Genomic DNA, 24,606 nt, shown 5'->3' on the forward strand with positions numbered 1-24,606 from the left:
AAGCCACATGCGAGCAGGGCGGTGTTCCTTACATGAATGCACTGTCGCGTGTGGCGCGTTCGTAGTTCCGCGCATGCACGCGCAATCAGCTGGTATGGTAGTGGGGGATATGTGACGTCAGAAGGGAGCGATCCACATGCTTGTGAAACCTCGGCACGCATGCCACGTTCTTGGCTGGCCCTGATGTAAGAAGTCCATGATGTACTGTTGTGGCATCAGTGTTCCCACAATCACTACCTGATGACATAACCTGAGAAGTCATACCCATTGGCTCGGCACACAACAACACCAGGAGAAACAGCACTGTGTCTCTTCAAAACATTGAAAAAATGGCATCTCTCCCCATATTGCCACTATACTCACTGACAATGACCATTCAGTGTAGTGCAGAGCCGTGATTTATTGCTGAACACAATGTGATGCCATTCGTCAGTAGCCCACTCCAAATGTAATTGTTTGTGTTGTGGTGTTAATGCCAGCCTTTGCATCTGATGGTCTAGTTACTGCTAGTCTCTGACTAGTGGTGTAGGATAACACAAAATGTTGCAGGGAGTTCATTACTTGTTCTTAGATGTGAAGGGGTTGTAATGTGCTTGGTGCACAAAACATAGTGGTGGTCAGACATGGTCAACTAGAACCTTGATGATGAGTATGCCTGGACTAACATTTCAATGCATTCCAGCATTGAGCCACTATCATATCCAAATAGCCTACAAATCTATATCTCACACACTTCAATGAACTGGCCAAATGGAGACCCACAATGTGCTCCTTTCAAACTCTGTCAGGTGCCAATAATACTATATCACAGGGGTATAGCCCATGTAAAATACAGTGGCCAATGTGGAGTGACCAATTTTTATTCAAAGCACTGGGCAAGTTCGTTCATTTGTTCAGAAGAGAAGACTGACAGTGTCTGAAACCTTCCAACTGGTCGGGCAATGACAGAATCGAGGCACACACTTTGCAGTCTTTCTCATATAATTTTACGGGAAGTATTCAGTAAAAAAATCATTTTTGCTTTACTTATAGCTTTGTATGTCAGGTTCATCATGGCGTGCCCATCATTTCGTTAATTGCCATACTTATTGTGGTATTAATGTTAAAGTAAGACACTGCGCAAAATTCAAAAAAGTTTGTAATGAATATAAATGTCACTGTGATTTTGCATTTTCTGCATATTACATACTATGTTGCAGCATACGAAATTTAGCTGACATATTGAATTTTTCTTTAGACTTGGCTGGAGGTCTCCATCTGTCACCAGTCTCGAGAAAATTGATATAACATAGCACCCTCATTTTCGGTGTGCCAGTGATAAAGCCAGGGTGAAATATCCACAACATTCCTCATATTTCATAAAAGGGTTGGATGTTTCAAAATGAGATTTTGGCAAATAATAGGACACAAAGAGGAGAGTATTTTGCAATATGGTTATTATGCAAAACTTCATTATCTACCGTGTTATTCCACCAACTACAGACTTTTTTGATGAAAGAATGCAATTTTTAAGGACCATCAAAAGCTGGTGAAATGAGAAATGCTATAGGTTTTGGAACAACATAAGTGAAGACATTACACATTTATTTTGTACTGAGAATGTGCTTTTTCATAAGTTCCCCACTTAATAAACTGCTTTTTCAGAATTCTTTTGCAACTGCAGCTGACGAACGACATGCTAGTGTGGTGAGACTGTGTAAACTCCACTGTGTTTTGGCAAAATAAGCAAATTTTAACATGGCAACCACAGAAATATGTAGGTTTTACTCAAAATTCTCCACGCATGATGCTTCTCTGAAAGTTACAAATGGTTAACAAGCCAGGCAAAAATAAATTGCTGCTTTTTTGGCGAAATTCTAACCAAAGCAGAGGTGACAGTAGATGCTTTTGAATGGCCACAATGCATGTTTGGATGTTGAGGGGCCTTTCTTAGTATTTACAGAAAATGTGAGCATAGGCTTCAGTTTAGAATGGCAGTTCCCCTCCAGCAGTTGGCATTTCCCTTACAGCACTTGACTGTAACCCCCACCACTACCGCTCTCCCCATGTGTGCCGTGCTGTCTGTGCATTCTGCTTGCACTATGCATGGTGTTTGTGTGTCCTTCACAGTGATCATTCATTAACATTTGATGCTATTCACACCCCTTATATACACTACCAGGTCTTCTAACAACTCTAAACACGAACATCTGTAGTGCACTCTGGTGGCTGTTCTGTCAAGAGAATTGCATCTCTTTATCATTAGATAGCTGCCGATCATGTGTACGTGTATGAAGTTGCACTGATATCTGACCATGTCTTGTGGGTGCTTTAGCTTTTTTCATGTACAAATACAATTATGCATATGACTTACTAAAGCAGCTTTTTAATTTTGTTTGTTACAGTGCTCACACTAATTTTCACTTTAATATTTTTTCTTGCTGGAAGTACCAATAACAATAATTTTATGCAAAAAATACAACAACAAGCAATTGTATTTTTATTTTACCTGTTGCTCTCTGACACAAAACGGGATTTTCTGGGAAGTGAGTGTGTTTTAACAAATAGTCTTTCAATAAATTTACCAGCAATCTTGTAAATGTATTTCCATCCCAAAACTTCCTTAACGAAGTTGTATGGAAATAAATGTCCTTGGACTATTGTAACACAATCTTAACATAATTATTACTAGCAGTAGAAGAAATAAAAGTAACTATCACTATTCAACACTTCAACTATATGGTGAGTACTTATGTGTCCTCCTTACATTGTTTGTATTCCACTGAGAACTGTCCACTGTTATATTATGCAGAATGATTGTTTCTCAAAACAACAATACAGATGTTATCCTTTCTCGTTGCAATACAACCCAAAACTCTCACCTATAAATCAGCTTATAAGAGAGAAATATGCGCTAAAATGAGATGAGTGCCTCTTAAAATATTCCCAGTGACCTCCAGGGTCATCTTCAGCCATTCACTCAACATTTGACTGTGCCAAAACTAGCCCATGGCTCATACGTGAGTCACCCCATTGTGAAATGTGCCCTGCGTACTCTGCCAGTATCAGATGTTCCAACCTTTACACTGGAAAACACAAGCAGCTAGCATAACTTTTGGAAACACACTGTATAGATGAGCTCTACCTACAGAACAGGCAAGGTGGTTATGGCTAGGAACCCACATTTAGAAACAGTGGGATTCAAATAAACCATCAGGTCACCCAGATTTAGGTTTTCCATAGTTTTCCTCAATTTCTTAAGCAGATTTTCGGAAGATTCCTTTGAATAGGACATTCCAGTTTCATTCTACATTTTTCTTCAGTCCTAAATGCTTCCATATTTCTAATGAACTCACTGTCAACAAGCTGTTAATCCCTTATCTTCCTTCCTTCCTTCCTTTTAGCAGTAAGTACAGAATTTTATAGGACATAACTAATATCAAGCAGTGAATCAGGATAAATTTCTGAACACAAAATATTTACATTTGCAACACTAGGTGTTCTATTGTGGAGCATGCTGCAAACATAAAACTAAAGACTTTGGTACTTGTTACACTCTGTTTGTCATTGGCTCTCATGGACATCTGGTTTTATTTTACACTAGTTACTTTGTTCTCGGTTCCTCACAGCATTTCACTTGTAGTTGAACCTTGCATTTCTTTCCTGTTTCTTATATATTCTTTTTCATGTATTTCCCTCTAGTTGATTCTCCTTATCCACTTTCTTTGTCACTATTTATTTTCTTTAAAATTCGACTTTTTGATCACTTGTAGTTATCTAACAGAAGTGCTTTTTACTTTGTAATCACTACATGTATCTTGCATCTCTTGTATTCCAGATTTTGGAGTGTTTATTTATTTCACATCAAACACACTTTTCCTGTTGCCCCTTTTCAAGCTGTTGCTGTTTCTCCAGTAACACACACACACACACACACACACACACACACACACACACACACACACACACACAATATGCACACACCTATGACTGTGGTAACCGTGATTATGAGCTGTTGCCCTAGGTAGAGGTTGGGGAGGGGGATGGAGGAATTTTTGAAAACTGTGACAAGGGAGCAATGAGTTGATATGAAGTTATTAGAGTTAAAAAGAGAAAAGGGCACATGGCTCTCAGTAACAGTGGCAAAGTAAGGATTAATTATGATAACAATCACAAAGCCACAATGGTCGAACATGAGAGATGAAGAAAAAATGAGAGAAAAAGGGGGGGGGGAGAAAATTTGGGAGAAATGGGTGTACAAAGTCAGCAAAAGAAGTAAAATAATAGAACAAGCTGGATTTAGAAGCGGAAATAGTAAAATGAAACTGTTGCAAGGCATGAAAATAATTATAAAACTTAATAAAATAATGAAGCAGAATTGCTGGCCTGCAGTTCAGCCTCATAGTTTTCTCATATTAACATTCATTTGATATAATTATAGAATCAAGTGGAGAATATGGCTTATCACTTTGTGTTTTTCACTTTCACACAAGAGAAAATTAGGCAAACCACTTTAAGACTGAAAAAGAGAGAATTTCCAGGACTGTGTGGAATCCCTGCAGAAGTAATACAAGCCTTGATTGATCATTAGATATCCAACTGCATGAACTGTGCAATGAGTGTCTCTTACAGGGAAGGTCCCTGTACTGTGTAACAATGCTGTAGTGGTGACTCAAGAATAATTACAGAAGATAAGTATAATGCTCTAATTCAGGAACTTTAAGGAATGTGCCAAGGTGTCAAATTGTAGCCAGCATCTCACAAAATTACATACCACCTGCTGAAAGAGAACCTACCAAGAAATCCTGAAAAACAATTAAATAATGTAAGGATTAGAAGAAGCGTAATAAAGAGATATAAAGGGATATTCCATGTGAATGTCATAATTTCACACATCACATAGAGGAGACAGACATAAAAGGTACAAATGTGATGCACAAAATTATAAACTTCACAAATCACAAATTGAGCTTCCATAGAAAACAGTCAGGAAATACCACGAATCTATATGAAATCAGCTTCAGCAGTCAGAAGAGTGCAATGAAGTGTGCTACTGAGATTAATGGGCATGTACTATATGATCCCAGATGATGCAGTACTGGTAATTGTAGGAATATGGCTGTTGTATTAGCTAAAGACAGGCAGTCAAACATAAGCCTGAAGGCTACTTGTAACTGAGTTCCATATGAAAAAATTAATGCAAGATCACATTCTGTGATTGGCCAAATGAGTGCAACACTTCAGATGCAGAAAACATATGAACTTCTTCCTAATATCAACGCAGACTGAGATTGAGATTGCTTCACCTGTTGGACAGTCATGCATTATCTGTTCAGTGATGGCTTCTATACTATGTATCTTAATTCAAAAGACAGGCAAATGATAATTGCACCTATGGCAGTAGGGGTACTGTGGAGCATACGTTGTGGAACTTTACATTGTGGATGCAGAAGATAATGTCACCAGGCATTAAGGACACTGGATCCCAGGGCACCACTTAGGAACGAGTTGATCTGGTGTGTCTTTGGAGGTACTGCACCTACAATATCCAGGAAGGTCAAGGAGGACTTCATGAAGCTTTGTGCCAGGATAGTGCCATCCCTGCAAATCAACATTCTATACAGTCAGAGAGGAAACAACTGAGTCTTACAACCATGGAAGGAAATGGTTTTCAGGACTTTCCATCAGATTACCGTAAGTGATTACAGAAAACTGGATTCTACAAAGTTACAGTGAATTGTGGAATGAGATGTCACAGTGTAAATGCTGCAGGCACATTAACATATGCCGAAAGAATCCAGCACTGTTGTCCAGGATAGTTTGAGGGTGGACAGTAGCAAGAAATAACCTTCTATAGATTAGATACCTTAGTTATGCAAGAAAATGATGGCCCTAATGAATGAATGAAGAGAATCTTAGTCACAAATGCAGAAGTACTAACAGTACTTGATTAGAGGATCAGTAGTAGTTCTGTAGCAGAAGAAAGCAGTTTTCTCATTTTTCTGTAAAAATATTTTTTTTTTTTTTTTTTTTTTTTTTTTTTTTTTTTTTTTTTTTTTTTTACTGTTAGGTAATTTTTATTTGTAGTATTAACTTTTTAGGATTTGCAGGTAACGATAGTTTTAGATAAACTTTTTATCACACCAAAAAGTGGGCTGTATGTCCTCTTTTAGCTTTTCATATTATGAGGTTATGGGTAAGCGTTGTAGGGTTTCCGAATCCAATGATGCACGCTACACCACATGTAATAAACACTATTTTTATTTCTCGTAAGCACACATATACAGTTGTTTACATTCTGAATTCTCGGTACACGTCCGTACACTTTCGCGCGCGACCACAGACTGGGGCAAAGAGCTTGCCAAAAACAAAGATATTAACCGCGACTTGGTCGATAGTCGCCACATTAGCCCCCCCCTAGAGTGTGGAGCACAAACATAAATATTGGGGCATACATGTAAAGGGAACACCCAGGGGGGGAGGGAGAGGGTGTTTAATCAGAAACCATACCTTACATTACATTACATTAGTAATTGAAGTCTTCGAGCCAGCGAGGGGGGCGGATGGTCCTGCCTGACCGGGTGAATCCTCGTACAGCAGTTGAGGGATCTGGGGAGGGGATGGTGGGTTGTGAGGGGCCAGGATAGCGGATCTGAATGCCTGTGGCGGTACGTAGGACTTTGACCGTTGATGGGTCAGTACCAACAGGCAAGGGGACAGACTGGAGGAGATGAATGTGAGTTAAGTTGTCACTGGGGAAGCTGGCTTGTTCGTAGAAGATGTACACATTACCCGGCTGCATAACAAAAAACACATTAGAGCTGCAAATAAGATCTGTGTTGACATTCACTACCACTTCCTGATACGGGTTGACAGAATCTCCACACGAGTCGTCATCGGTGACATCACACGCTCTGAGGCTGGTCCCTGATACATCACTGAATCCTAACAGGGGAGAGGCGAGGGGCTGCCTGTAGGAGGGTAAGTCATCACACGCATCACTCTGCCTAGGAATGTCACACGCACCTGTAGCACTGTCACACGACTGGGAGTGGGGAACGTCACACGTGTGGGAATGGGCGTCGCTCATCCATGGACTGTCGGTAGATGCCTCATGCGAGGTGGGTGCAGCAGGGGATGGGGTCTGTCTGGGAGGGGTATCGGGCAGTTCTCCCAGAGTCCATGCAGGTTTGAGGCGGCAGACGGATACCGTTTGAGGCGTGCTGTTAATGAGCACTTCGAACGTGTTGGTACGCCGTGATATGACTCTGTGCGGGCCCGTATATGGAGGTCTGAGTGCCGGTCAGATGGTGTCATCACGCACCATGACGTGAGTGCACGATGCCAAGTCCTTATGCAGAAATACGGGAGGGGGCGTGTGTGGTCAAGGAGGCGGCACGCGGATGTTAGCAATTAGCTCCTTGACCTGCCCGACGAATGTCGAGTCGCAGATTTGATCTGGAGGAAGTGAAGGCTCAACTAACTCTGCTGGGAGTGTGAGGGGTTCTCCATACAGTACCTCTGCCAGGGATGCGCCAAGGTCCTCTTTGTACGCGGCCCGAACGCCTAACATTACCCATGGTAAGGCATCGGCCCACTCACCTCCGTGGCACATCAGGGAAGCTTTAAGCGTTCGGTGCCAGCGTTCCACAAGCCCATTGCTCTGGGGGTGGTATGCTGTAGTCCTAAATCGTTTCACCCCACACAGTTCACAAAGCTGTCGGAAGAGGGCAGACTCGAACTGGCGGCCCTGGTCGGTGGTGACAGAGACTGGGCAGCCGAAGCGCGAGATCCACATTAACAGCAGGGCTCGGGCCACTGCATCGGCTGTGATAGTAGTGAGAGGAATTACCTCTACCCAGCGGGTAAACCTGTCAATTGCGGACAGTATGTAACGGAAGGGGCCTGAGGGGGGTAAGGGCCCGACGATATCGATGTGTATGTGCTGGAATCTTCTTTTTGCCACATCGAACGTACCCATGGGGGGCTGTGCATGACGTCCTACTTTTGCGCGCTGACAAGCCACACATGCTCGTGCCCAACTGCGACACTGTTTTATCACCCCGGGCCAAACAAAACGTTCAGATACCAGACGTGCGGAGGCGCGAATGCCAGGGTGTGCCAAGTCGTGGATACTATTAAATATGTCCCGGCGGAGAGGTGCAGGAATCACCGGGCGTATGCGTCCTGTTGAAATGTCGCACCAGATGGGTGATGAAAACCCAGGAAGTGTCCATAACTCTAGTTTGAGTCCTGTTTTGATATCGGAACGCAATGCTGCGAGTTCAGTATCCTCTGTCTGCAATTTAGGGAGCTCACTGAGGTCCAGTTGTGAAGATAAAACCGACACCCGACACAGAAAATCAGCGACGACATTGTCTGCGCCTCTGACGTAACGTATGTCATTCATAAACTGGCATATAAGGTCCATATGCCTAAAACGTCTTGGGGATGAGTCCTTACCTGGGTTACGGAAAGCGTAAACCAATGGCTCGTGGTCGGTAAATACCACGAGATGGCGACCTTCGATATCGTCTTGGAAATATTTGATAGCAGCGTAAATAGCAAACAGTTCCCGGTCGAAGGTCGACCATTTACGTTGGGAAGCGGTCAGTTTGTGGGAGAAAAATCTGAGCGGCTGTACAACAGAACCCACGGATTGCTGAAGTACTGCCCCCACTGCTGTATCACTTGCGTCTGTAGTAAGCGAGATGGGAGCATCAGGAATGGGGTGAGCAAGCGTAACAGCTGTCTGTAAGGCTGACTTTAGATTATCAAATGCGTGACGCATATCTGGAGTCCACGTGACCGCCCGAGACCCTGATGTGTTTTTTCCTGCGAGGGCATCCGTCAGTGGGGCTTGTATGTCGGCGGCGCGGGGAATATGTTTACGGTAGTAATTTACCGTTCCAAGGAAGCGGCGGAGGCCCTGAAAATCTTTGGGCAAAGGCACCGTACTAATGGCCTCCACCCGTTCAGTTAGGGGGCGGATGCCGTCGCCCAAAACTCTGTGGCCCAGAAAAGTGACACTGGTGCGGCGGAGTTGTGACTTAGTATTGTTCACTGCGATACCGTTTGCTTTTAATAGTTGGAGCACTGTATTTAAATGTTGTTCATGTTCCTCGAGGGAGGAAGAAAAAATTAACAAGTCGTCCAGGTACGCATATGCAAAGTCCAGTTTTCCAACCAGCGAGTCGATGAACCGTTGCCACGTCTGTGCAGCATTTTTACGGCCGAATGGCATAAACAAATACTCGAACAACCCGAACGGGGTGATGATAGCGGTCTTTTCAACGTCCTCAGGTGCCATTGGCAGTTGGTGGTACGCCTTATGACAATCGACTACACTGAAAATTTGTGCCCCATGCAGCTGGGAAGCAAAGTCTTGAATATTTGGGACGGGATAATTATCTAAAATTGTTCTGGCGTTAAGCGCCCGATAGTCACCGCAGAGGCGGAAAGTGTCATCTTTCTTAGGCACCAAATGAATGGGTGACGACCAACAACTAGAAGAAGGGCGGATAGTCTTATTATCTAAAAGTTCCTGAACAATAGCTTTGGCGTGTTTAAGTTTTTCCGGATTTAAACGCCTAGCCTTTGCACGTACCGGTGGGCCTTCTGTGGTATTTATTCTGTGGACAGTACCGTTATTGATCGCGAACACCGATGGGGATGCTGGACCAGCACCCGTTGCACTGTGACTAACCTGTAATGCACACGTGTGTGTGTCCAAGGCCGGCAGTTCAGCAGCAGTGGCGGTGATCCACTGGTAGTCCTTGTCGAAGAGCTCGGTGGGGTACCTGGTAGCGTCGCGGGTACAGCTTCCGTCCGGCAGTAGAAATGTCACGCGGCGTCGGCTGCAGGTGCGAGGAAGTGGTGCGGGGGTTGGGGGCGTGGCCGTGTGCGACAGCTGGGCGGTCTGCTTACGCGCGTCCGTGAGCTTGGCTTGCACAGCGGCGATGCGTAAGCGGAGGGCCCCATTGCTGTCCCGAAGATCGTCGTTGTGTGATCTAAGAGAAAGCACTGCAACAGCAGTTTCCGCTAGCTCACACAGCAGAATGGCGCTTTCGGATGAGAGGGGTAAGATATCTGAACCGGTGGTACGGTCTCCCGAGTTAAAGGTTAGTGTACCTCGTTGTAGGTCGGGTGACAGTGCGTGGGCTAAGAGAAAATCTACCCCAAGCACGGGTTCATCCACATCCGCAATAACGAAAGTCCACTGTAAGGGCGTATTAATGTCCTGCAGTTTAAGGCTTAAATTTGTTATTCCATGAGAGCGGATCAGGGAATTATTGGCGGCTCGAAGCGGGGGGCAAGGCTGAAGCTCGAATTTAATACCTGCGGACAAAGGTATCACACTAACCTCGGCCCCCGTGTCGACTAGAAATGAAAGGCAAGACACTGCATCTTTCACGTACAAGCGTCCTGGCGCGTGAGGAGAAGAAGTATTTAGTGATAGGCGTCTGTGCGGTTCAACACGGCCCGTAGCGCCTGAATTGGGTCGCGTTATTAGTTTGGGAACGCGCATGGAGAACGACAGTTCTTAGCCGCGTCGCCAAAGTGGGAGTGGAAATAACACCAAGCGGGGCGGCGCGTGGCGTCGCCCGTCGTGCTGGTTGAGGTCGAAGCGGCAGTGGAGGGGGACTTGTTTGTAGTTCCCTCCGATGGCGACGCTGCAGTAGTGCTGGTAGGAGAGGAGTTACTGCGGCGGTTGCCAGGCGGCGTTGGCTCCGCGCGCATGCGTGGAGCGAGTCGTGCGCACTCTGTACTGCAGGATGGGAACTGCCGCGCAGGTGTGCCAACACCTGAGGCCTGAGGGCACCCTGGGGGGGCATGCGGGGGGGGCAGAATGTTGTAAACCTGGTCTGCGATCTTCAGTTTGGCATCTAGTGGGGCCGAAGTTACATGTAGAAGGTGAAGTTGAACTTGCGGGGGAAGTTTCAGCAACCAGATGGTCCAAAGTGTAATGTCCGGCATGTGATGCGTGTCAATCATAGCGCGGAGATGACGCCAGAGTTGCGACGGGGACCTGGATCCCAGCGATTGCTGACTGATGAGGTGGATAGCTTCCTCTGTTGATGTGGATAGTCGCTCGAGGATGGTGCGTCGGGCGAACGCATATTTGTCCGTAGCGGGGGGCGAAGCCACAATGTCGCAGATCAGATCCAGTTCGTCATGGAGGTGACACAGTAAGTATAGGAACTTCGAATTGTCGTCGGCGACGCCGTGTAGCTGCAGGACGTGGTCGACCAAGGTAAACCATGTGCGTGGGTGATCCTTGCGAAGGGGTGGTAGCTTCGGCCAACGGGTGGGAAAGTCTTGACATAAATGTTTATCAGAAACTGTCTCTCCCTGTCCATAGTTCTGCAACATAATTGTCTCGGGTGCAGTAGCGGTGCACCAGCTTCCGCCACTGTCAGTGGCACGCGGCACGGTAGGCGCGGCTGGCTCGACCTTGGTCGAGAAATCAACGAATCGAGCGGTCGACGGAGTAACGCCGACGGGCGTAGAATGGACCGCTGCGGTAGAATTGACCGTAGTCGACCGATGTGCGGCGAACGACGGAATACAGTTTCCGGGCCCCTCCCCTACAGGTGCATTAAAATAGTTAAAATCACCTAATGTTTGTGGAACACACGCGGCAGGAACGGCGTGTGCCGTCGGAAACACTCGTAAAGCGGACGCTGGTGGTGTAGGGGGGGTTGGTGCAAAATCCGGAGTTCCGGCAGAAATATGAACTCTCCTGTCTTGAGCGTCCGGCTCGATTTGTACAGTCACTGATTCGGGTGGAAAATTCACACTTGCACTTGGGAAACCTGTAAACATAGTCACTGGGGTTTGAGCACATTGTGTCGGCTGTTGAGCACTCGGAACACGTGGCTGTGGAATTGTATAAACACTGTCCTGTTGAGTACAGCTAATCGATGTGTTCGGAAACTGCGTAGAGCTATTGCGGACGCCCGGTGGATAATTGTAAAACCATGCCGAAGCGTCCGTTGGAACACTTAGTTGGCACGTGGTCGGTGTAGCAGGCGGCAAGCGCTCCATTGTGTACTGTTCGACGGTATAAGATTTCGTTGTAGCACTCGCGAACAAAATTCGGGGTCACCAGTATGGGTAAGCGTTGTAGGGTTGCCGAATCCAATGATGCACGCTACACCACATGTAATAAACACTATTTTTATTTCTCGTAAGCACACATATACAGTTGTTTACATTCTGAATTCTCGGTACACGTCCATACACTTTCGCGCGCGACCACAGACTGGGGCAAAGAGCTTGCCAAAAACAAAGATATTAACCGCGACTTGGTCGATAGTCGCCACAAGGTGTATTTGTGAAGAGTCCATACCTATTATAAAAAGGGATGTACATACGTATTTATGTATGTATGTTCCACTTGTACAAATGGACCAATTTCAACCAGACTTGGTAGACATATCACATACTGTCTGGAAAGAATTGCTATGGGAATAGGAACCACTGCCATACTGCACAAACACCCATACTTTATTCATCCAGTATATGAGAATGAGAGCACTTTCTGACTTGCAGCTAACTTTCAAAATAATTTCAAACATTTATGAAACTTTTTCTCACTGAGAACCCCCACAAAGTGATGAAAGGGAAAAAATGTTTGTTTACACTTTCATTGCCAGTGCAGTGAAGTTGCCACAGGAAGCATGACATTTTAATTTATTGCTTCTTTGCTATTAAGTCTGTTTATAAAATGTTTTACAGGAATTATTCACATATACCACTGAATGTACCAGCAAAATTATATCACTGTATGACATATAGTTCAGGATATGAAACATCATAAACACTGAGATGCACGGGAAACTGCCATATCATGCATAAAGTTTTAATTTATTACATTTTTACTATTAACTCTATTCACAGCAAGTTTTGCAGACAATATCTACATATACTACTACTAAATTATATCATCACACAACACATAGTTCGGGAGATATGATGGCTTAAATATTGAGTTGTGTGAAAATGAAACTCGCTAGAGATACAGGAGAAATAAGTGTACAAATACATATGCAACGTGTTAATATATCACATCCCATCAAGGACAGTGACACAACTCAAAAATGCAATACCTTAGAAAATTTGGGTTGAAGAATCCCTACATATTGTAAAGTGGATGTACCAGGGTGTTAAAACAAGAAGAGGGAGGGGGGCAGCTACAATTTATTTTTTCATGAAGTTTCCCACTTGAGAAATATATTTTTCCCAGTGAGAAGAATATTTTTTATCACAGCATTGCAGAATGAAACTGGTTGCGTCAAGAGCCACGTGTGGATGAATTTATTCACGCCTTTGTCATCTTCAAATTGGTGCTCTCCTAGAGCTTCTTTAACTGGTCCAAACAAATGGAGACCATCAGAGCTGCATTATGGGACCTGGCACTGCCATGGAGGAGGGTGACCTATTTAATGTTGGTTGGTCTCATTTTTCACTGTAGTATGCACCCCTCCCCTTATTCATCAGCTTGCAGTAGTATCCAGTGTACATCGCTCCTGCAAAAAATTAGTGAGCAAAATCCTCCACCAGTTAAAAAAATGGTTGAACTACCTAGTCAACTAACAGTCAAGTCTTGGCTTTCACTTGGGCTTCCTTCCCTTTCCTCTGCCACTCATTACTTCATTACTAGCTCGTTTGACTTGGAGAGTGTATTTGTGGACACACCTTTTGTTGCAGGTGACAGTCCAACTCAAAAATGCATCACCTTCTTTCACAAACCTTGTTGTAAGCCTCTGACAGACCTCCAAACATCTCAACTTCTGATTTTCGAGATGAGGAACCTATTTAGAACAGACTTTGTGGAGCAGCAGTTCATTTATGATGATTGCTTGAAAGCTCCCATAACTTATTTTGACATGTTCTGCAATTTCTGATACTCTCACCCACCAATAGCCTTCAAGAATGCCTCGAACTGCACAAATGTTTTAATCTGCATTGCAAGTGTGGGGATGTCAGTTGTGTTGCTGATTTTACACACAACCTCATCTTTTCTTGAACTCTTTTTGCCAGACAAACACATGCATCCTTTACAATATTTGATCACTGAACTGCACAGTCAATCTCTAAAAAATTTCCATCACTTGAAGTTCTTCACGAACAAGAAAGTTTATAATTATGCATTGTGCAATGGAGGGCTGCACAGCTGTCTGGCATCAGTGGCCAGAGGCAGAGGTTGTGTGTGTGTGTGTGTGTGTGTGTGTGTGTGTGTGTGTGTGTGTGTGTGAGAGAGAGAGAGAGACAGAGAGAGAGAGAGAGAGAGAGAGAGAGAGACAGACAGACAGACAGACAGACAGACAGAGTTGTGCTTGAGTGAATATGTTTGTGTAGTCTGCTTTAGAAGAAGGCCTTTTGGCCAAAAGCTCACATGTGTGGCAGTCTTTTAGTCATGCCTGTCTGTGACTCAACACCTCCATTACATGGTGAATAACAATATATCATTTTCATGTTGTCTAACATGTTCCAAGTAGCTCCAAAAGTGGTTTGCAGTTGTAGTTTAGTGGTTTAGCTGGTATGCTAAAAGAAAATAGTAAGGATCACCAGTGGAAACACAGAACTAGTTGAATTGTCTTTAGAGCGGTTGTAGATAAAACTGCATGGACAGCAAAAGAAATAAACAGAGTAGCAAACATGCTAACTTGACCTGCAGTGCTTCTGGTAAACAATATAGTGTTTCCACAAGTAAGTGGCTGCTCTGTTTGGAAAGGAAAGCTTACAGTCAGTGTTTGTTACCAGTTTTGACTGCAGTGGAATATGCAATACAGGCCATAATGAAAATGAAATGGACGTGGGTAGGACATGTAACTAGGATAAGGAACAGCAAATGTACCACAAAAGTTTTCTGTTAGATGGTGGATAGGTGTCATTAAAAGCATGCAGGAGCTATGTTGAGGTATATAATTGAAGATTGTAAAGCTTATAAAAGACAAGAGGGTGCATTTATAATTTTGTGGATACCAAGTGGCTGATGATGATGAGCAACAGTGGTGTCCGAAGCAGAACTAGGACCAGTGGCATAGAGTGTACAGATGGTGGCATCACACCCTTGTGGGACTCACCAGTGATGGCTGGCATGGTCTGGAGTTCAAAGGTGACAGATAGTAGGGATGTGTGTCAGACTTGTGGTACGGAAATTGCACCTGTTTGATTAACAGGGCTTGTGCTTCCACTATTGGGGAGGAGCTTTTTAAGTGTTCTCCACTTATCACTGCCAATGTTAACCTCAGCAGCATGGGCTCATTATGTCTGAGGCACTATTGAAGTACCTACAGTTGCTGGACCTAAGACAAGGAATCCAAATTATCATTCTTTATTGAGAGAAGGTATTGTATCCTTAGATTGGCTGTGGTTCAACACACACACACACACACACACACACACACACACACACACACACACACACTACTGTCTTCTCATATTTTCTTTCTTCAGAGGCAACAGTTTGAATTTTAATGTTCAATATTATTTTTTCAGGACATAATAATTTAATTTTGGGAATCTACTGCAAATGCAAGATTGGCTGTTTCCGCATGCAAACAGCTGTAGAACTTCCAGGAAAGATTGTAATTGATGAATTTGACATTTACTTTCATGTAATTGCACTTGGCTCATAAACTATTTTTTATGATATGTTTTTTACGTTCTCTGTGTGATGAAATTTTTTTGCCTTTTTGATAAGTGCAAAGTGTCTTTGCATTTTTTGTCAGTGCAACCTTTCAGTACAAGGGTGCTAGGTGGAACTGCACTTAGGCGACACAAGCAAGCCCATTTTTTACATTGTTAGTACATTTTTTCCCAACACCAAGAATAATATTGGTAATATAATATTTAAACATATATTCTATCTTTTGCAGTTTCCATTTTGTGTAGCAAGATTCATAGAGTTCTCTAACCATGTAATGTGTTAAAAAGGGATCTTCTTGTCCACATCATTAAGAAAGCTTCAGAGCCCTGTATATTATACACTCCTGGAAATGGAAAAAAGAACATATTGACACCAGTGTGTCAGACCCACCATACTTGCTCCGGACACTGTGAGAGGGCTGTACAAGCAATGATCACACGCACGGCACAGCGGACACACCAGGAACCGCGGTGTTGGCCGTCGAATGGCGCTAGCTGCGCAGCATTTGTGCACCGCCGCCGTCAGTGTCAGCCAGTTTGCCGTGGCATACGGAGCTCCATCGCAGTCTTTAACACTGGTAGCATGCCGCGACAGCGTGGACGTGAACCATATGTGCAGTTGACGGGCTTTGAGCGAGGGTGTATAGTGGGCATGCGGGAGGCCGGGTGGACGTACCGCCGAATTGCTCAACACGTGGGGCGTGAGGTCTCCACAGTACATCGATGTTGTCGCCAGTGGTCGGCGGAAGGTGCACGTGCCCGTCGACCTGGGACCGGACCGCAGCGACGCACGGATGCACGCTAAGACCGTAGGATCCTACGCAGTGCCGTAGGGGACCGCACCGCCATTTCCCAGCAAATTAGGGACACTGTTGCTCCTGGGGTATCGGCGAGGACCATTCGCAACCGTCTCCATGAAGCTGGGCTACGGTCCCGCACACCGTTAGGCCGTCTTCTGCTCACGCCCCAACATCGTGCAGCCCGCCTCCAGTGGTGTCGCGACAGGCGGGAATGGAGGGACGAATGGAGACGTGTCGTCTTCAGCGATGAGAGTCGCTTCTCCCTTGGTGCCAATGATGGTCGTATGCGTGTTTGGCGCCGTGCAGGTGAGCGCCACAATCAGGACTGCATACGACCGAGGCACACAGGGCCAACACCCGGCATCATGGTGTGGGGAGCGATCTCCTACATTGGCCGTACACCACTGGTGATCGTCGAGGGGACACTGAATAGTGCACGGTACATCCAAACCGTCATCGAACCCATCGTTCTACCATTCCTAGACCGGCAAGGGAACTTGCTGTTCCAACAGGACAATGCACGTCCGCATGTATCCCGTGCCACCCAACGTGCTCTAGAAGGTGTAAGTCAACTACCCTGGCCAGCAAGATCTCCGGATCTGTCCCCCATTGAGCATGTTTGGGACTGGATGAAGCGTCGTCTCACGCGGTCTGCACGTCCAGCACGAACGCTGGTCCAACTGAGGCGCCAGGTGGAAATGGCATGGCAAGCCGTTCCACAGGACTACATCCAGCATCTCTACGATCGTCTCCATGGGAGAATAGCAGCCTGCATTGCTGCGAAAGGTGGATATACACTGTACTAGTGGCGACATTGTGCATGCTCTGTTGCCTGTGTCTATGTGCCTGTGGTTCTGTCAGTGTGATCATGTGATGTATCTGACCCCAGGAATGTGTCAATAAAGTTTCCCCTTCCTGGGACAATGAATTCACGGTGTTCTTATTTCAATTTCCAGGAGTGTATAAATGAAAACCAAACCTTTTTTAACTTGTAGTAATGCTACACTACCTAGATTTCCAGTTTTCACATGGTACAACTATGTCCAATTCTTGATATTGATGGTGTCTACAATATTTCAGATATCCAGAGTGTTTAAGTGATTAAGATACTGCAGCCAAAAGCAAGTCTTTATATCTTATGCATTTTTCTAATAATGCAGCTTTATGCTAGACCCCAGAATTTTTAATATTGTAATGTAATTTATACGGAAATTAAATGTGTTTATAGAAGTAGAATAGGTTATCAATATATCTGTTGTATTTTGCAGAAGGTGATGTATCAGCCATAGGAAGATCAATTGTAATTATGAACAAGGATCGTGGCTCAGAAAGATTTGCATGTGCAAATATAGAACCAGATAAGGACATCATAAAATATGCCAACATACAAAAACCACCAAAATTTGTTTTGTAGGTATCGAAAAGCAAACATATTTTGCTAAAAAGAGAGAGAACTTCTCGATGTATAATCTTTTCCACTCACTAAAAATTACAGTTTTAGAATGATATTCTAGTTTTCATTTAACTTTTTATCATGAAATATATTTATTTATTTGCTGTGTTTCCATTTTGGCTACATTCATTTACATTCTTTCAAAGTATGACTTCAAGTCTTTCAAAATAAGTTACATTCTTTTTGTTCCTGATATATATGTATTTATTTCAGGGCACAGTTCATTGAGGATGTTCGAGAAGTAATGGGAGTTCCAGAATGGATGTTAAATGTAGATAGTCGTAGGACTAAAATACTGCACTCAGGTGCATGCATTCAGTTTCTACTTCACTTTAAAGGTAACTAAATACATGTTAAATGGCTGCTGAGTGAATTATACAATTTAAATTACTACTGTTTAAAGTGCTGATCCACCATCTGCTAAACAACTGACTGTCAGTAGATTTCAGACTGTTAGAGACTGATATAGACTGATCAGCCAGAACATTGTTACTACCCACCTACTATCAATATAAACCCATCCAGGTGGTAGTAGCATCACCTGGCGAGGAATGACTGCTAGTCAGACACGTGCTTGACGCATGTAGTGTCAGTGAGAGCATGACTTGTCAGTGAGTGCATGATTTGTCAGGTGTTTGAGGAGTGCTGTGGTGAGTGTCTTAACACATGGCGAAACCGAGCTGAAACCGTGTCCAGGTGTCGTAGGATTGGGCGGTCACCCCTCATTACAGATCTCGGACGTCATAGATTGGGCAAACTGATAAAACAGGACAGGTGGTGAACTGTGACAGAACTAACATCAGACTGTAATGGTGGGCAGAGTACAAGTGTGTCTGAACACACAGTGCACCAAACACTCCTAACAATGGACTTTCACAGGTGACAATACATTCATGTGCCAATGTTAACACTATGACATTGGCAACTATGACTGAAATGGGCATGTGACCATTGGCACTGGGTGTTGGCACAGTGACAGAGTGTTGCAGTGTCTGATGAATCCTGACACCTTCTTCATCATGCTGATGTGAGGGTACGAATCCATCGTCTTCCAGGGGAACAGCTCCTTGACACTTATACTGTGCGACAGATACAAGCTGGTGGCAGCTCCATTATGCTATGGGGAGCAGTCACGTAGGCTTCCATGGGTCCATTGGAGGTCGTGCTAGGCACCATGATGGCCAAGGAGTATCATGCACTGGTTTCAGACCACGTACACCCCTTCATGATGATGATATTTCCTGATGGCAGTGGCATTTTTCAACAAGATAATGCACCAGATCATGAGGTCAGGATAGTGATTGAGTGGTTCAAGGAACACAGTGGCGAGTTCTAATTGATGTGCTGGTCCCCCAATTCGTCATATCTGAGCCTGATCAAACACATCTGGGATGAGACTGAATGTCGCATCAGAGCTCATCACCCCTCCCCCCCCCCCCCCCCCCCCGCCCCCTTGCCAAAATTTATGGGAATTAGGAGACTTGTATGTGCAGATGTGATACCAACTCCCTCCAGCATCATACCAAGGCCTCAATGCTCCTTTGCCATGATGGCCACTGCTGTTATCAGTGCCAAAAGGTATATAATATATTTATTTCAATAAAATATTTCACTTCTAAGAAAGATGTCAATCAAGGAAAAAATAAAAAAAATAATTTACAAAAAAAAAAGTGGAAAGTGGCCATGTAGCGTACTATTTAGCGCAACATAGTTGACTTCAGTGAGTGGTTCGCAACTCCGGCTTTACACTAATTATGCACCTTTGATTTTAGTTAAATTTCTTGGCATCTGTACCCATTCCAAACTGTCTTCTATATTCTGCCTTCCACGGCATCATGAAGTGCCATAGCAAACATCCTACTTGACCTGAGACTGTCTATGTCCCTGTGATTATCTTATTTTACTGTGCTCTCATTCTGATTTTCTAAAACACCTTCATTTCTTCTACCACTCATATCTTCTATGTTTACCTCACCTGATCTGTGGATTGTTGTTTTCTGTTTCTGCACAATATTTTGACAGGTGGCACAGGTGACTTCTTTAGATGCTGTGAGTTTTGCTGCTGTGTGTGCTTGTTGCTTGTACTTCAACCAAACTGTGAAATATTGTTGGCCTCACACTACTTTTTATAGCTGTTTTTTATTCCTGATGCTCACTATGTCTTTATGCTCCTTCGTTTGTAAGAGATTCTGTGAAATGCAAATTCTCTCAGCTCTTTCTAACTCTGGTGTATGTGATGGTCAGCATAATTTTAATAACTTGAGTGCCAGATCTTAAGCATTACTTAAATTGAAATGTCTTTCCCTTTTATTAGGTTCTCTAACATCTTTGTTTCAGTAGCCTCCTTAATTACGCTTTCCCAGAAACTTGGTGTTTTTATCATTATGCTGGTGCAATTGTATTTCATTTCATGATTATATTTGAATCAGTGCTCAGTGACAGCTGATTTGCTTGGTTGGTTGAGTCAGGTGTGTTGCTGATGTTCCTTGCATCTCTCCTCAACTTTTCTAATAGTCTGGCCCACATAAGACATGCCACATTTGCGTGGAATATGTTATGTACTATTCTTTCAGAGATGTTGATCATCTTTAATATTACAAACAAGACTTTTTATCTTAGTTGAGGGTACATAAGATGAAGATTGTCAAATGGTACAAAACCTTTGATGCTATGTCATTATACCATAACCAATGTATATTCCACAGTTGACATGGAAATATAAACTTTAGTGTTTGTCATTGGATAATAAACAGATGTGAAATAAGTTTATTAGCCCACTTTGACACATAAATTACTGAATAAAACCTTGTTATGGACCATGAGATATCTAACATCTTATTATAAAGAGACTGAGGTCACTTTTAATTTTAAAACATACCATACACCAACCTGAACTATTGTTGGCTTAGCACACAATCCTCATGACATAGCAATCTACATGTACACTTACGCAAATGCTGACAGAACAGAGAAGTCACATCATTTGTTTTTGTGCTTTTGGTTTTCTTGACTGGGTGTTAACATACTGTTGTGTTCTTTTGCTTGTATAGAGTTTGAATTCAGTTAGAATTATCTGTGCTTTGACAGCACACATTACATTTGACATGGAGCTTTGTATTGCCTGATGGTGGCACAATAGAATGCACAAACCAGTTGTCTCTGGAATAAATCAGATAGGAAAATACAAATGTTGATTTATTTATTGCTGCTTATATAAATATTGGCTGTCATCCTATCATCCTTTCTAGCAAGGATGAATAAAGTGAAATTTGAGAAAATGTAGTTAGCCTTATTTTTCAAATTCCATCATGAATTTTATATTGCAATGGATAAAATTTACATGTTCCAGGAACTCTTGAAGCTTTTCTGCACCATGTGACCAAACCACAAATTGTTGCCAGAAAGACATTGGTTTCAACTTTGGCTCAAAGTGTTCCATGTATAGGTTCACCATGACAGGCGATATTAGACTACGCATTTCCACACCATAGGATTGTTCATAATACTTTCTCTAAAACAGGAAATAAGTTGACGTCAGAATGTGCCTAAAAATTCTGTGAACTATTGTTGAACTTTTCTGTGATTAGTTCCAACAAATCAGAAAGTGGAGCTCTCATAATGAAGGAGATTACATAAAAACTGATGCACTTCCCCACATAATCTTGTAGAATGAGTTTCAGTTACATTGCCAGCTGCTATGTAAGTGTGCCATTGTTACTCTTATGGGTGTTAAGAAGAATTTCTTTCTTGTGTACCTTAAGAAGTCCATATGCTTGAGTTGGCACTGTTGCTCATGTGTTGAGAACCTCAGTGAGAAGTGTCATCATCTTCCTCTTGATTTTGTTCATAGGATTGACATCTATCTGTCTGTAACCACGGTCATTCAAAAAATTTAAAGTCTTCTTATTGTAGTCCACATGTAACATTAGGTCAGTAGCATTACCCTTGTCAGCTGGTAAAACTACAGTTTCCTTGTACCCACACAGATTTCTCGGTGCTACTCATTCTCTCTTGGACATGTTGGAGCTTAACATTGGCACCTTGGAAAGTGCTGTATAGGCTTCATGGCAGACCTCATCTGCTGCTTCCGAGAGAAGTTACCATATGCTCCATGTAGTTGATGTAATCTGCTATTGGTAGGATTTTTTGAGTAGGTTTAAAGTTTAGCCCTTTGGCAAGAAACTTTGCTGTTTCTTTGTCCAGATGTTTGTTAGTGAGATTAATTATTAATTACTGTACAGCTGTCTGTATCTTTTAGCTTTTTGTGCAAGTGATCGAATTTTGCTTTTTGGCACACAGACATTTTCAGCTGCATTGATTCTGCTCATGACCAGGTAATATTGTCACCCCACTCAAAAGAATCTGCAGAGAGTGTACCTGACATGTAAGGATGGAAATGAAACAACTCAGTCCCTTGTTTCATGTGGCTATTGTCTGCTCAATGTTTTACCTGTATTGCGTGTTGCCGTCTTTGTCATAAGGCTGTTTAAATGTAAGAGTATTCTCTTACATTACTCTTAATCTTATAAATCATCCACTGAATACATAACTAAATAAATTAAATTTAATTAAAATATTACTGTGTAGACTGAGTGAGACTTTCCTTCTCAGGACTTTAGTACCATCAAATTATTTTGCCATACAAATACGTGACCACCTGCTCAGTACATTAAAGTCGTAGGTAGACCATTGAAGCAACAGTATTTTCTTTTCTATGGAGAGATAAACTTAGGTCAGAGTTAGTACACACTGAAGGAAGAAATAATTGCAACAGCAAGGATGAGTTGTGCAACATAAATGAAAGTTGGTAGGCATGCTTTTACATCTGAAAGATGATGTCTATTCAAATTCCATGCCAGTCACATAACAGTGGAACCAGTAGTACCACTATGAAGATGAAAATCAGATTTGTTTTAAAAATGTGTTGTAACAGTCATGAGCATTAGTTCCCTTCGAGATTGGACGTGGTGAGTGGATGTTATTCAAGAGTGCCTTTAAGGCAATAAAGATGCCTTTGTCAACATCTCATTGAGCTTGAATGAGGTCATATAATATGGCTACAATAAGCTGGATATTCTTTCTGTAATATTGCAGATAGAGTTGGCAGGAATGTAGCCACTGTATATGATTACTGGCAACAGGTATCACGAGAATGTATGGTCGCAAAAGGACCGGTCTCTGGATGGTCACATGACATTACCAACAGGGAAGACTATCGTGTTCAGTGTATAGCTCTGGCACATCATGCCTGTTTCTGCAGCAGGAATTTGAGCAGCAGCTGGCATCACAGTGGCACAATGAACCGTTACAAGTCAATTACTTCAAGGACAGCTCAAAGCCAAGTGCCCTGTAGCATGCATTCCATTGACCCAAAACCACTGTCATTTGCAGCTCCAGTGGTGTTAAGCGATAACTCATTGGAGGACAAGGTGGAGGTCTGTTGTGTTTTCTAGTGAAAGGTGGTTGTGCCTTGGTACCATTGAAGGCCTTTTGATGGTTAGAAGGAGACCACTTTAGGTTCTATAACCAATCTGTCTGTGGGCTAAGCTCTCTGGACTAACACCTAGAGTTATGATTTAAGATGCAACTTCGTATGACAGCAGGAGCACTCTTGTTATCCCACACATCCTGAATGCAAATTAGTACATCAGTCTGGTGATGTGACCTATGGTGATGCCATTCATGAACAGCATTGCAGGGAGTGTTTTCCGACAGGATAACACTCCACCACGTACCGCCGCTGTAACCCAACATGCTCTACAGAGTGTCAAAATGCTGCCTTGGCCTGCTTGATCACCAGATTTGTCTCCATATGGGAGACATAAGGGATGTTATTGGATGACATCCACAAACAGCATTAACTGACGCTGTTTTGGCCAAGCAAGTGCAACAGACATGGACCTCCATCCCACAAACTGACTTTCAGCACCTGCAAGACATAATCCATGCAGGTTTGCATTCAACATTGTCGTGGTTACACAAGTTATTAATGTACCAGCATTTCACATTTGCAGTGGCTTATCTTGCACTAATATTAACCTGTGATCTTGCAATGTTAATCATTTAAATATGATTCTGAAGCAGTATTGTAAATATTGTATCCTATTACTACAAATGGTCAAGACAGACCCATTCCTTCCTCATTCTTGTTTGTCCAATTTTATGCTGTTTACATTTGTTGGACTCCTCCTTGTATAGTGATTCCCAGTCTTACTATCAGATTGAAAGCCTTTCCTTTCATCAGTCATCAATTGGGAGTGGCATACTGGTTGGTGCAATAGACTCACATTCTGGAGAATGATGGTTCAAATCCATAACTGACCATCCAGATTTAGATTTCCCAAGATTTCCTTAAATTGATCCCTGAAAATACTGGAATATTTCCTTTGAAAGGTCACAGCTGATTTCCTTCTTCATCCTTAAAAAATAACCTGAGCTTGTGTTCTGTCTCTAATGGCCTCATTGTCAATGGGACATTAAGCCCTAATCATCAGGTCACATATCATTTTTTTGTAGCTTCCATAAGAATGTGGCAAAGAAAAACTGGAATAAGATACACCACAAATTTTTGGTTGAAGACCACAGGAATGCTAGAGAATAACCAGCTGAGGCAATATAAAAAACAGAAAGAGGAGGCTGCTACTAGGGAGAGTAAACATCAGTTTCAGCTTCAGGATATCTGATGACAATACGTTATGAAAAAATTTATAAGGTCAC

General features: G+C 43.1%; 1 protein-coding gene across 3 annotated transcripts in view; it reads left to right on the top strand.

Annotated features, from left to right (window-relative positions):
• Window positions 1-24,606, top strand: part of LOC124787741 — a 258,172-nt gene that overhangs the window by 214,962 nt on the left and 18,604 nt on the right. For all 3 annotated transcript variants that reach the window (XM_047254603.1, XM_047254604.1, XM_047254602.1), the window contains 2 exons: window positions 17,705-17,846; window positions 18,103-18,227. In XM_047254603.1, the coding sequence (XP_047110559.1) occupies window positions 17,705-17,846; window positions 18,103-18,227 (267 nt within the window). The remainder of the gene's footprint in view (window positions 1-17,704; window positions 17,847-18,102; window positions 18,228-24,606) is intronic.

Source organism: Schistocerca piceifrons, chromosome 3 (assembly GCF_021461385.2).
Source record: "Schistocerca piceifrons isolate TAMUIC-IGC-003096 chromosome 3, iqSchPice1.1, whole genome shotgun sequence".
Lineage (NCBI taxonomy): Eukaryota > Metazoa > Arthropoda > Insecta > Orthoptera > Acrididae > Schistocerca > Schistocerca piceifrons.